At 35.6% G+C, this 14,989-nt stretch overlaps 1 protein-coding gene across 15 annotated transcripts in view; it reads right to left on the reverse strand.

Moving 5' to 3' along the window:
- Nucleotides 1–14,989, reverse strand: part of kirrel3b (kirre like nephrin family adhesion molecule 3b) — a 213,318-nt gene that overhangs the window by 59,810 nt on the left and 138,519 nt on the right. For all 15 annotated transcript variants that reach the window (XM_087795347.1, XM_087795339.1, XM_087795353.1 and 12 more), the window contains 2 exons: nucleotides 12,341–12,498; nucleotides 3,652–3,802 (listed from right to left, as the gene is read on the reverse strand). In XM_087795347.1, coding sequence (XP_087651473.1) covers nucleotides 3,652–3,802; nucleotides 12,341–12,498 — 309 coding nt within the window. The remainder of the gene's footprint in view (nucleotides 1–3,651; nucleotides 3,803–12,340; nucleotides 12,499–14,989) is intronic.

The following is a 14,989-nucleotide window of genomic DNA, read 5'->3' on the forward strand; positions in this document are numbered from 1 at the left end:
GATTCTCGACGAGATTCCTTTCCGAGCCAAGCGACCGACCGCAGTGATGTTAAAGATGGAGATGAATAGTTTATTCCCTTCTCTCTGTTTCTGTTAATTAAGCAAGGTAGCATTAGCATGCTGTATTTATTAGTTACAGCCCTGGTGACTCTGAGGTTAATACACATCTATTTATTTTATTTATGGGAGGTAGTGAAGTGGAGATAACTCTAATTAAATAAAGTAAGGAATTAAGTAGTTTTTATAGAGCGATTTTCTAGACCAGGGTCACAAAGTGCGTAAACAATCAAAACAATACTCAATTAAATATATTCTTAAAAGGTCAAGATAACATCGAGACAAACACAAGAGTCTCAGAGAATCAAGGAAAAGCCTGCATGAATAAAAGTGTCTTAAGATGTTTCATGAAGGAGTCAGTAGATGAGATCACTGATGGAAGGTCTGACCATGAATAGATCTGAAAGTAAGAACCAGAATTTTAAAATGATCCTGAAAGAAACTAGTGAAGAGTTTGAAGGAGAAATGTGAGTTCTTCTACTAGAGCGGCTCAGAATTCTGGCTGCAGAGTTTTGTTTGAACTGCAGGCGAGACACATCCTTCTTATACACAAAATAAAACAAACATTATTTCTTTATTCGAATCAAATGTTAAATATTTATATTTCATTACTTATGGTTTAATAAAGCCTTATGAAGTGTCCTTCTATACATTCTATACAATCTTCTTCTGCATATTATATTATCTTTAACTGTCTTCCTGGAGTATAAAATTCCTTTTTTCTTCAACACAAGTTTTACTCTTCTCGTCTCTTTGTAATTTTCAATATTCTATGTTTGTATATTTGATCTCGATCACATAATAGGTCATGATATCAACATGAACATTCACTAAATTTCATTTAATTTTAAACAAATCGTCCGGTTCTATTGAAACTTCTCCACCTGCTGATGATATTACATTAAATCAGCCCATCAGGACACATTTTATACATTTTTACTCGACTAGGTTAGTTGCACAGATAAGTATGTGCAAATTTGAACAGCACCTCCTATAAATAAATCATTCAATTTTCCTCTTTATTTTTTTTTAGAATCCATTAACATGTATTTTGGACTAAGTCCGGCAAAAGCAGAAGCTGCAGCAAGAAACCATGTTTTCTAACCCAAATGCACTCATGTCCCCTTTTTTTTGAGTCGGTCGGCCAAAAATAGAGCGAACGACTAAGAGATCAAAGAGACTTTTCAGATGGATTATCATGTAACTCCTTCGGGTTTTAGGAGGACAAAGGTGGCGGGAAAGTGCAGCAACAGCCATCACTGGACCACTTAGACTAATGGCAACCTTTTATCAGAGCGATCTGTCCATCGTCTTATGCACCACTTTTAAAACTCCAGCATCTGTCAACGCTGGGAGCATCGAAGACAAAATGAGTCAAAAAAAGAAGATTATACAGTTATATGACATTGGTTTAAGAAAGTTTCAAAACTTGGACCGAGAATAACATATTTTCCATGTAATACTTCTTTAACTTTTTTAAGAGACAATCAATTGGAAATTAAAAGACCTGCATTTTTTACAGTTCAGTGAAAATATGAGAAAAATATCTATTTAAGAAAATAATCTTTTCAAAGTCATATATAAAACCCTAAATTATTTCCCCACAGTGTGCCGATGTGTAAGAGATAAAATATCAACAGAAATCTGAGAAAAAAACATGTCAAAAAATGTCACAAACAATCATATGAAATATATATATTTATATATACAAATATATGTGTGGATGATTAGAATATATAACACCAGAAAATTACATCAATTCTATCCAAATATACCAGATGTCTGCTAGAGGTGATTCTTTTAAATTGTATTTTAAAATGTTCAAAAGTGCTAGGTATTTCCCCAGGAATAAAATATCTCTAAACTTAGGAAAATGTTGTGACAACATGATCTGGAGCTTGTAATCCATGCGTTTGTTTCTTCTCGTCTGGACTATTGTAACAGTTTGTATTCATGTCCAAACAAGAAGGATTTGTCTCGTCTGCAGTTGATTCAAAACTCTTCTGAGCCGCTCTAGTAGAAGAACTCACATTTCTCCTTCAAACTCTTCACTGGTTTCTTTCAGGATCATTTTAAAATTCTGGTTCTTACTTTCAGATCTATTCATGGTCAGACCTTCCATCAGTGATCTGATCCAGACTTACTTCATTCACTTATTAAAATATATAAAATGAATAAAGTTCAGGTCAAATCAACTGCGAAAACCTTTTTACGGATCATTTATGAAGTAACTCAGGTGGTATTTGAACACGTGGTGAGATGACGTCAGAAGTTCTATAACCTTAACAATGAGTCTCGACTGTAACCGTCTGTACAACGCGCTTGAAACCTTGTTTCGGAAACATGGGCTGGTGAACAGATTTGAGGAAGCTAATGACAAATCAGCGACACTCATCTGTCAGGGTTGAACCAAACACTCCAGAGCGAGAGCGACGCCATGATGAGCCTTTATCGCCGACACATCATTATACATGTCGGCAAATCAGCGTTCCTGTGGGCAGACTTCTCTCGCCGACTGCGTCAAGGAGAGAAACGAGTGATGAGGACAAACTGGAAGGTGTTGGACACACTGGCGACGGCTCCATCATTTGTACACAGGAAGTTGAAAACGGCTCCTTCCTGCTGTGTTTGCTCTCAACACACCAGTGTTACAAGTAAATCATGTTTTTTCTTGTTATGTTACTTTGCACAAATGTCTCTGTGCTGGTTCGATCTTTGAGAGGAACCGGAGATTACTGGATCTTGACAAAAATTGTGGACGGTTGACTCACTAAAGTAGAGATTATTCATTAGATTAGATTAGATTAGATTTGATTAGATATCGTTTATTAATCCCTCTGGAGATCTCCTTTGGGAAATTAGAATTCCAGTTTACAGCAGACGATAGTTTCATAGAAAAGGAACAAAGTTCAAATAAAGAACAAAGTCCAACGAAATATAGAGAACACCGATCAAAGGAAATAACTCAGAGAAAAAGAATACAAATATTAACATGGAATAACATTATCCTTTCATTAATTACATGAAATATAATCCATTAACTCGCCTTCAAAAGATTATTCAGAACAAATATCCCAAATAAATCAAAATAAACATTTGGAATCTGATAAGGATTCAAACACATAATTATTTTTAAAATCTGTTTATAAATTAAATGTATTTACTCGACGTAGCATTAATATTTAGTTTATAAAAAGCTATAAGTGGATTTTTTAACCCTTGTATTATCTCAGGTGTGTTTGGGGCCTTCGGGTCACCTTGACCCTGAGATAACACAGGGGTTAAACAATATACTTGATGATTACAAATACATTTATATTATATATATATTTTTACAGTTGCTATGCTACTTGTTGCGCCATTTATAGGTAGTTAACCTTTTAACTAAATAAACATTGTTAAGTATTTCATGATCTACTGAACTAAAAATGTAACAATGTAACGATCAAATAATGTATACATTTCCATTTCTTTTAGCTCCAAAGGTCATTTTTTTTAGTGTTTGACAGTTTGATGAGTTATCAACAGTTTGGTGAATATCATTTTTCTCCAGTGAAGACGAATTCAACCGCAAACACTGAAGGTTGGACTTACGTTGGATGTCGATGGTGACGCTGGTCTCTTTGCCGTTGGGCACGGCCTTGTTGGACGCCTTGCAGGTGATCTGTTGACCCGTCTCGATGTTGGACGGCGGCAGGAACAGAGTGCTCACCGTGCTCTCCTTCCTGCCCTCCCTCAGCAAGGTCTGGAGAAAACAAACAATGTATCAAGAGCTTTCCTCAACGTTCAGGACTTCAAATCCAAGACGGTCAAGAAGTGAGTGTCTCCAGTTCAATAATGATATTAGGGTTAAAAAAAGAAGGAAGAATTGAGGTAAAAAAGTAAATGCACACAACTTGCCCCCGGAAGAACCCAGGGGCAAACTTCACGCCTCCAGTTAAACTCCAAGGTCTGCAGATATGAAAAGAAAAAAAGGGAAATAAATGTGTTTGCGAGCCTCTTTTGTTTTCAGGAGAGCAGCGCTCCAGAGCATGGCTTGTCATACTCCACAAAGAAAATCAATCTTCTTTTCAATGCTCATCCTCTGAGCCCTCCATCGTGGAAAACATCAGGAAGCGCTCGGTGGAACTCTTTCTCTCACTCGGTAAAACCCAGGGGACGGTTCTGCATGTCTGCGCTAACCAGTGCGGAACTGATCAGCAACTAGAACAAATTGTGTGGGCAACGGGGCATTTTGTGGTCAAACCTCGACGTCCAGATACATTTCCATGCTGAGGACGACTCGCGCTCGTCCTACTGTGAGTTATTAACATCAACTCGGATGTAGATTTCTCTGAGCTCATGTTGTGTTTGGCACTCAGTTATTTTTTTGTGTAACTGTCCAGTTTTAACCAGACTGATCAGGGATCAACAGACTAGTATGAGCGATTTTATTGAACCTATTTTTGTCCTGGAATATCAGATTATTGATCGTTTCTTCACCTTTTGATAAACTCTATTTCTTTGCTCATTTTCTTGAAGGTTTTTCGGACATTTCTTTTTTTTATCTTGAACACTTCATTTTGCTTTTTGTCAATAATAAATTAAGTTCAGTTTCGAAAAAAAAGAAAATTGAAAACACGCAATTAAATCAGCCTAAACTTGAGATATGTGACTTACTTTAAAACTTTTCTTAATCTTTCTCGTTTAGCCAATTTTTATATTTTTTTTCAAAGAGTGTTTTTTTTGTGTAAAAGACTGGAATTGCCATCCAGTTGGAAACACACTCAAAAGTAAATGGACTATAATAATTGATTGTTTTTCCACATTCTCTAAAACTCATTTATTTATTTTCTTTGCTCATTTTCTTGGAATGCATCTTTTGTATTTTGTACGATTGATTTTGCTTTTTGTTGATGATAAACTAAAATTGTTATGTCAATAAAAATAAAGGAAACAAGGACATTTTGTCGGTCAAATTTATGTTTCTCCGTGTCTTTTTGCAAATTTTATTTAAGTCTGGAACGCCATCCAGTTCTAACCAGAATCAAAAGTACATCTGGGATGAACAGAATCATATTTATCACTTTCTTTAAACTATTTTTTCATAGGACATCATATAGTGGATTGTTTCAACACCTTTTCCTTCACTATTTTTTGGCAAATTTTCTTTAAGGTGTTGGAATATATCTTTTGAATCTTCTATGTTTGATCAAACTTTTTTTCAATAATACATTTACAAAGTTGTGTCATGAAAAATAAAAAGGTTAATTAATGGTATTACCTAATACACCCTTATAGGCCTTAATTAAAATAACTTTTTTTATCAGTGTTTTTTTACAAAAGAAAATATTTTGACATAACATTGTATTAAGTTGAAAAGTCTTGATCTAGAATTGAAAGTAAAAGTAAATCAAGGACCAGTATTACCATATTTACCGCTTTCTATCATTTTCAAACTATGTTTTTTTTCAGTTTCATTCGTTTTTGAAATGCATCTTTTGTACCTTTAATGATTTCATGTTTTGTCAATAATAATTTAACTCTGTTAATACATTTTAAATAATAAATGACACTTTTATTAAGATGATTTTTATAGCAATTCTATTTGTTATATACGTTATATTTTGTCTGTTGAGCGAGTTACGATATTTTGTTTAAAAGTCTATCAATGCGAATCAAAGCGACGTCGTGGAGATTTTTTCTATTTCTCCTCCAAAAACTACATAAAACGTTTTTTTTGGGCGAAACCAATTCTGACGAGCATCGGATTCTTCATCGGCCTCATTATCTTTCCTTTTTTTTCTCACCAAAACGTCACTCACAGGAAACATTTCTGTGTAATCCAGACCTCGGTGAGCCACACTTCATTTTCGGGATTATTCCTGAGCGCTCCTGCCGAGCGTCTGCAGTGTATATTTCGCAGGTTTTGAAAAAGCCCATTTACATGTTAGAATCATGCGAAAATAAATTCATCACGGAGCGTGAGTCACTTCTGAGGCTGAACGCGTTTCCTGTCAGACCTGGGATGTGTCAATGTAATTTACTCTCTGACACGAGCAGGATTGTTTCCGCCATCTCTCTCAACCTGTCTGAAGTCATTAATCTTGGAGGAGAAGTTAGCGAGGCTGCCACCCTGAACTCTAAACCACGACACAAAAGAAATCTTCTCGCGTTTTCTCCGCCTTGAAAGAACATTGGAAATTATTCAAGTTTCCCTTTTATCTTTTGTATCTCAGATGCTCCATTTTGAATCCTTTTAATCCGTACTATAAGTTGAAATAGTTGTTTGTTATAATCAGAAGTAATATTATATAGAAAAAAAGGTTAAAATGTTATTAAGTAAGTGAATAAGTCACCTATATTTATGGAGCGCTTTTCCAGACCAGGGTCACAAAGTTCTTAAACAATCAAAACAATATTCAATAAAATATATACTTTAAAGATCAAGATAATACTGAGACAAACACAGGAGTTCCAGAAAATCAAGGAAAAACCTGAACGAATAAAAATGTCTTCAGATGTTTCTTGAAGGAGTCAGTAGATCATCAAACACAGAGAGAGAGGAAGATCTTGCCAAAGCTTAGGAGCAACAGTCTGGAAGGATTTCTCTCCTCTGGTCCTGAAGTTCAGGAACCATCAGTAGATTCTGATCCACAGACCTCAGAGCCCGAGCTGGGGTGTAAGTCTGGATCAGAATCTACTGATGGAAGGTCTGACCATGAATAGATCTGAAAGTAAGAACCAGAATTTTAAAATGATCCTGAAAGAACCTGGCAGCCAGTGAAGAGTTTGAAGGAGAAATGTGAGTTCTTCTACTAGAGCAGCCAGTGAAGAGTTTGAAGGAGAAATGTGAGTTCTTCTACTAGAGCGGCTCAGAATTCTGGCTGCAGAGTTTAGTATGAACTGCAGGTGAAACACATCCTTCTGGTTTAGACATGAAAATAATATTCCCGACAAAAAGACACAATTGTTTGCTCCTCAATTGTGATTCCAAGAGGCAGACAACAAGGTACTTTTCATTTATAACCGTTTCTATAACTCGTAATTATTTAAGACGTCGTTAACATTTTAACGTGAATGACAAACGCTTGATTTTGCGGTTAATAAACATCATCGAATGGCTTTCAAAGAAAAAATGTGCTACCCTCCAATTTCCCCTTTAATTATCAGAGTTTATTTTTAGGAGGATTAATGAGGATTTGGAGAGGGCGCTTCAATTATTTCAGACATTTAAATGACCCGATGTGACTTGACAGGCGTGCTGAGGAAGCCGTGATAGGGTTTGTGATCGAGGGCCTCGCAGGGATTATTCAGAATTTACAGACTAAGCAAAAAAAAACCACCAGGAATAATTCATATTTCATTAATATTCCGTCAACACACGCCCACACGAATGTGCTTTAAACAAGGTTTTAATTTAAGCAAGCACCACACACTTCCTTCTTTTTTATTTTTCGGTGCGATTTAAAGCTAATTGAATGCACAATTGAGATTCCATTTCCTGTAGCATGGCAACAGAGGTTAAACTGTAGACTCTTGTTTGATTTGAATACATTTTCATCTTAAAACGCTCACTCGAGAGGTTGTTAATGGAAGGTAATTGCTGTGATCCATATTTTAAGTATGTGATATTAATGCTGAATAAATCTAATTGGTTAAGCTCTTCAGAAATCTTCAGCACGATGGATGAGAAGGAGCCGAAAAACACTGACATTCACTGGTTTCTGTGATAATATGACGTCGACGTTTACAGGAGAAGATGATCCACAAACGCACCAGCAGCAACACAATGAAGCGACAATGGTTGCCGTTAAAAGGAGAATCTTTCCAGAGAGACCAGTTTATAAAACTATTAACGTTTTGTTTCTGGGAACATCTTTGTCGTGTTGCTTTTGTAATGGTTTGTTGTAGCCATTTTGTCATCACAGCCTCTGTTTATTGTCGTTTCATATGATATTATTGTTTTGACAAACCGTGATTTACCATCCAAATGTCTTTATTTTAGTCCGATATAAAGAAAAAATACATTACGGCATAATCCTGCAATATAACACCAACTATAAAAAATAAATGTGTGTTACAATATATATATATGTATGTTTTATCTTTCTGCACTTTTTGTTATGTTGGATCTAAATGATCCATCAGAACAACAGGAAGTCAAATCTGGTTTAATGAGTTTTCTATGTAAACTTTTAAAGTGTTAGAACATCGTCATTGTCAAAATTATTTTTATACTATACAGGAGTCAACAGTACGATATATATAGTGATAGTACAGTAACAATTATATATGTGTAGTATTGTCCGGGTAACTGACACTGGTGTTGTGATAGTGTAGTAACAAGTATATATGTGTAGTATTGTCCAGTACTTGACTCTGATGTTGTGATAGTGTAGTAACACGTATATATGTGTAGTATTGTCCAGTACTTGACTCTGATGTTGTGATAGTGTAGTAACACGTATATATGTGTAGTATTGTCCGGGTAACTGACTCTGGTGTTGTGATAGTGTAGTAACAAGTATATATGTGTAGTATTGTCCAGTACTTGACTCTGATGTTGTGATAGTGTAGTAACACGTATATATGTGTAGTATTGTGGAGTACTTGACTCTGATGTTGTGATAGTGTAGTAACAAGTATATATGTGTAGTATTGTGGAGTACTTGACTCTGATGTTGTGATAGTGTAGTAACAAGTATATATGTGTAGTATTGTGGAGTACTTGACTCTGATGTTGTGATAGTGTAGTAACAAGTATATATGTGTAGTATTGTGGAGTACTTGACTCTGATGTTGTGATAGTGTAGTAACAAGTATATATGTGTAGTATTGTGGAGTACTTGACTCTGATGTTGTGATAGTGTAGTAACAAGTATATATGTGTAGTATTGTGGAGTACTTGACTCTGATGTTGTGATAGTGTAGTAACAAGTATATATGTGTAGTATTGTGGAGTACTTGACTCTGATGTTGTGATAGTGTAGTAACGAGTATATATGTGTAGTATTGTGGAGTACTTGACTCTGATGTTGTGATAGTGTAGTAACAAGTATATATGTGTAGTATTGTGGAGTACTTGACTCTGATGTTGTGATAGTGTAGTAACAAGTATATATGTGTAGTATTGTGCGGTACTTGACTCTGATGTTGTGATAGTGTAGTAACAAGTATATATGTGTAGTATTGTGCGGTACTTGACTCTGATGTTGTGATAGTGTAGTAACAAGTATATATGTGTAGTATTGTGCGGTACTTGACTCTGATGTTGTGATAGTGTAGTAACAAGTATATATGTGTAGTATTGTGCGGTACTTGACTCTGATGTTGTGATAGTGTAGTAACAAGTATATATGTGTAGTATTGTCCAGTACTTGACTCTGATGTTGTGATAGTGTAGTAACAAGTATATATGTGTAGTATTGTGGAGTACTTGACTCTGATGTTGTGATAGTGTAGAATCAAGTATATATGTGTAGTATTGTGGAGTACTTGACTCTGATGTTGTGATAGTGTAGTAACAAGGATATATGTGTAGTATTGTGCGGTACTTGACTCTGATGTTGTGATAGTGTAGTAACAAGTATATATGTGTAGTATTGTGGAGTACTTGACTCTGATGTTGTGATAGTGTAGTAACAAGTATATATGTGTAGTATTGTGCGGTACTTGACTCTGATGTTGTGATAGTGTAGTAACAAGTATATATGTGTAGTATTGTGCGGTACTTGACTCTGATGTTGTGATAGTGTAGTAACAAGATCAAAAAATCTGCTTTTATATTTAAGGGAACTTTTCACTCAAGCAAGTGACAATTTTCATAGTCATGGACAAATCTTACCAGGTTAAACTTCCAAGTTCTTAGGTATTAAGTAAGTCAGTAAGTAAGTAATTTTTATTTATATAGCGCTTTTCCAGACCAGGTTCACAAAGCGCTTAAACAATCAACAGGAGTTCTAGAAAATCAAGGAAAAGCCTGAACAAATAGAAACGTCTTAAGATGTTTCTTAAAGCGGCAAATATGCATTTGTATCCCATGATTGTCAAAAATAGTGAGTTGTCAGGAGAATTCTTCATATACTGTATACGTTGATGAAGACAAGCTAAATTTATTAGCGCGGAAAATCCATTTTCCTACAGTCTTTAGCCAATGATTAGTTAACATATTTCATCCTGTTTAGTTGTGTTGAGAGCGACTAGTTAAGGTTGTTTGTAAAGATGTTTTACTTCTTGCATTTCTTCGTCATCCATGGCGAGATCGCATCTTCAATGTGAAAAATCTCGTTGGAAAAAAAGAGCCTTGGATGAAAGTAAAGTGAAACGTTGATTAAAGCGTTCGCTCATATAAGCACTAGACCTTTCGATTGCTTTGGAGGAGGTCTCGACGTGGAGCTTCTGAACTGCTCTGGAGGTCAGAGGCATGATGACACCAGGCACTATTAGGAAAATCATTGGTGTTAATCTTCCACCACATCCATGGACGTCGCTCTCCTTCATGGTCGGGAGATAAAAAAGACCATCAGGGAAGCCTGTAATGCTTCCCCTACAACTCTGCACATCCCCAAAATATAAGTCATCTTCTTTAAATCAAAGCTATAGGTTATTAAGAACAGGCCACGGGCGTGGAGGAGGGAGGTGGAGGCCACGGGACGAGGGGGAGTCCATCAGCGTTTAGAAGAGAATGTGCTCATATCTGTCGTCTCTTTATGGGCGAGCGAGGAGATGAAGCGTCGTTCTCCGAGCCACCATTAACGGGCGGCACCTCCAGCAATCACTTGATTCAAATAAGCCTCCTGCCACACGCCGGCCTAATCAATGGCATTTATCTGCACTTTGTAAAGAGCTGATACTAAGGGGGAGGAAGTCGAGGGATGAAGCAGGACGAGTGGGAGGTTTTCCCGCTAGAAAGTGTCGTTTAATGTCATTTGTTTTGAATAAATCTCTCTGTGCTCCATGGTTTAAATCAAGTACCAGCCTGGACTTGAGTCGTTTTAAACAATACGCTCCCGTTATTGTGTTGTGTCTTGAGTTTGTGTTGCATCTCCTCTCCCCGCCCCTCCTCTTATCTGACACATTTGACGACTTGAAGACGAGCGTCTGGAACCTTTCAGCTCTTATCGACTGCTGCCTGCTACACAAGCTTCCTGGTTCCAGTCCGTGGTGTCAGATTAACCACTTTTCTATGACGCTGGCCTAACTATTGTGCTCCGAATCTTCTTTTCTTGGGGTTTTTTTTCTAAATATGTTTCTTCTATTGCTTTCAATCTTCATACTTTTGTTATTCTTTCCCTTTATCTGGGAGAAATCCAAGTTTTTTTTTATAAGTTTCAAAGTTTCTTTCTCAGTTATCGTTCTTGTGTTTCCCAGTCACGCCTTCAGGTTAAACGTCTCTCTACTTTTTTTTGTTGTAATTTTTAATCGTAATTAAACTGTCCAGGTATTAAATTTGTTTAATATTATTATTTGTAAGTAAGTAAGTGAGTAAATAAGTAAATAATATTTATATAGCGCTTTTCTACACCAGGGTCACAAAGCCTATTTCTTCAGTGTGCAGTTGGAAATGTTGAGCACTTGTTGAGAATATATTTTGACATAAATAAGTGACAGTTTGCATGTAATATTTACTCCAGCAAAAAATAAAGTGGTTTGAACAAACAAAATCTCTTTTATGTTCAATAAATCTTACTTTCTACACAGTGCTTCATTTGTGCCAATGAACCAACCAATCACAGAGGCCGTTCGGCTTCATAAGGCAACAAACAATGTTCCGGGAAAAAAGTGTTGCATTCAAGTGTTTCTGAACATTAAACATTCACTTCAGCAAGAAAAAGTGTTGAATGAACAATAGTTTATTTGCTTCTGCCTGTTGTTCATGAATCCAAAGAGCCAATCAGAAACAAGCGTCAAGGTAGTTCCGGGTTTATTAGATATATTTTAGGGCAAAACGTTTTTGGACAAATTATGTTTTAGAAATGGTGTCTCTCTCTGTATTTTAAGAAACGAAGAAGAAGGAGAGCGGAAAAAGCAGGGTTTTTTTTTTTTAAATGAGACCAAGTTTTGAATCAATCCATAGAAACAATATTGAAATGTTATTGAAAAAAACGCATATAATGTGTGTTTGTTTGTTTGTAAATTCATAATAAAGCTCTATTAACTTCCCAATACCTGCGGTAGCAAATGTTAATTAACACTGTGAAAAATAGGTTAATAACAATAATGAAAAATAATGTTCCACCAGCTCGCAACAACCCTTGTCCTTTTTCCCCGCGGCCGACAACAGACACACCTCTGAGCTTACCTTGGAGTACATGGCCCCATTAAGGACCTGTCCATTCCGGATCCATATAATTGATGCTGCAGGCTTGGCATTGTCAGTGTGGCAGGTCAGATTGAGTGGGTCTCCGGCTCTCAGGCTGACCACGGGCCCTCCACTGATGATTGGGTCTTCTGGGGGAACTATCAACACATGGGGACAGAAAAGGGAAAAATATTGAGACAGCCAGACATTGATACTACAGTTAATCCAGAAATATAAGGCAGTTTTTAGTGACTTGGAAAAATATAAAACACCGTATTTTCCGGACTATAATAGTGGCTCCGGAGTACAAGTCGTTCCAGCCATAAAATGCATAATAAAGAAGGAAAAAACATATATAAGTCGCACTGGAGTATAAGTCGCATTTTTGGGGGAAATTTATTTGATAAAATCCAACACCAAGAACAGACATGTGATCTTGAAAGACAATTTAAAATAAAAATAGAATACAGGCTGAATAATTGTACGTTACGTTACATGAACTGAGAACCTGGTATGTTTACATAACATATGAAGAGTTATTCAGAGAACTATAGCATAAATAACTAACAACTTTACCAAACCATCCGTGTAACTCCAAATAACTCTTCATCGTCGTGTCACTTTTAAACAACTAACTAACTCCGGAGGTAGAAGATGCTTCCTCTTCTACGTCGAAATGATCAACACAGGCCTAGAGCGCCCTCTTGTGGTTTAGTGTGAAAATAACATGTGAAATTATATACTGGTAATAATCTGTTAATAATTTCACACATACATTAAGTCGCTCCAGAGTATAATTAAGGTAAGGTAAAACTTTATTGATTTGTTTATTGTTTTTATTTATTTATTTATTATTTATTAAATTGTTATTGTTTATTGTTTGTTTGTAAGTCGCACCCCCGGACAAACTATGAAAAAAACTGTGACTTATAGTCCGGAAAATACGGTATGTTTATATATATATATATATGTTATTGTATACATTTACAGATAATTTATAGATAAAATGACACTGAAGAAACTTTTCCAATCGTAGTCACGTCTGGATGAATAAATGTGAATTCAGTGAGTCACAGAGACGAGCTTCAGTCCATGAGAACCTCCAGATACAGAGGAACATTTGTTTTATTCCCTATGCTTTGACATGTTTAACACGCAGAAGAAAGAGCCTCTACAGTACGATGTGCTTCGACATACCGATGATCAAAGTCCTGTTCCTGTTCTACCCCTGAGCTGTTTTTTTATTTAAATAACTGAAACACCAGTGAATTATTGATTGACCTGAGTTCTCATTACAATGCAGATCTAGGGCAAGATGAAATCAAAGGCTGCAGGCAGCTGCCACATCCCCTCCTTCAAAAGAGCCAGATTGGAAGAAAAGGGTGTTGTGGGTCAGATTTGTTGCTGTCAAACCCAACCACGGTGAATGAAAATGTACAAAAAAAAAATCTATAATGTGTGCTGGTGTTTTGTAGATTTGATCAAACGTGGCCGTGGTGCGATTTTAGAGCATGAAAGCATACATAAAATAACAATGAGAAAAAAATCTATATATACGTACAAACATGTCGAAGGCCTTGGATAAGGTAATGAGATTTGTTCATTTATTCTTTGTGCATCCATCAAATTACAAGAGCCAGCTTGGTGTTGACTTCCTCTGATGCATACAAACTGACTTAAGAACTCATGTTTTTTACATCAGTGTCGTGCTGCAAAATACATCAAATCGCTTTATTTTATATCATTAAACTCTGAATATTTGCAAAAATTGCAACAAAGGTCAGCAGTGGGTCACTGTCGTTTATCTTTAAACAAAGGTTTGATGTAACATAATTTAAATTAATGACATAATAACAAACACGTTACATATTTGGATATAATTATTATAAATGATTTCTGGTTTTATCAATTTTATCTTTAGAATTTGTTGAACCCATTCAACCAAATTTTGGAGAATAGTATCATCCAAGCAGTGAAAAAAAGAAATATAGGCTAAAATATATTATATCAGAAATGAAAATACAAATATTGTTTGAAACAATAGTGGAATAGAACGAGGATCAGAAAAAAGATAAAACTCATAAAAAAAATATACTATGTTTACAACTCAACCCTTTTTTAACCAATATTTTCTTTCAGCCCCTAGAAAAAAATGTATTAAAATCTTTATAGGATTTATTTTACTACTTCAAAATATAATAAATATATATATTTAGATATTTTTTGGCTGCAAAATTAAAGCTTGCACAATTCCAGAGTATTATTGAGTAAATCTTTAATAAAACAAATTAGTTGTTATTTTGTATTTTAATGATCTTTAGATTTTTTTGGTGCTTTTTACATTTGTTTTTATGTTCTTAGCTATACAACCAATGCTATATAACTGATAACATTGGATGTGATTTATTGCTTCTTAATCATCTGACATTTAAAAAAAAAAGACATAGACATAAAGTGTTTGGCAGCTGAGTATCTTTTTTATGGATCAAAAGTTTGAGACCTGCTTCTAAGTGAGTCAAAACCATTTTTTTTTTACCATAACATGAGACACATGTTTGGAAGTAACCTGTGAATCATTCTTTCATTTTCTACCGCTTTATCTCCTGTGGGGGGTCGCGGGGAGACTGGAGTCTATCCCAGTTTCATAGG

Source organism: Callionymus lyra, chromosome 7 (assembly GCF_982586985.1).
Source record: "Callionymus lyra chromosome 7, fCalLyr1.hap1.1, whole genome shotgun sequence".
Lineage (NCBI taxonomy): Eukaryota > Metazoa > Chordata > Actinopteri > Syngnathiformes > Callionymidae > Callionymus > Callionymus lyra.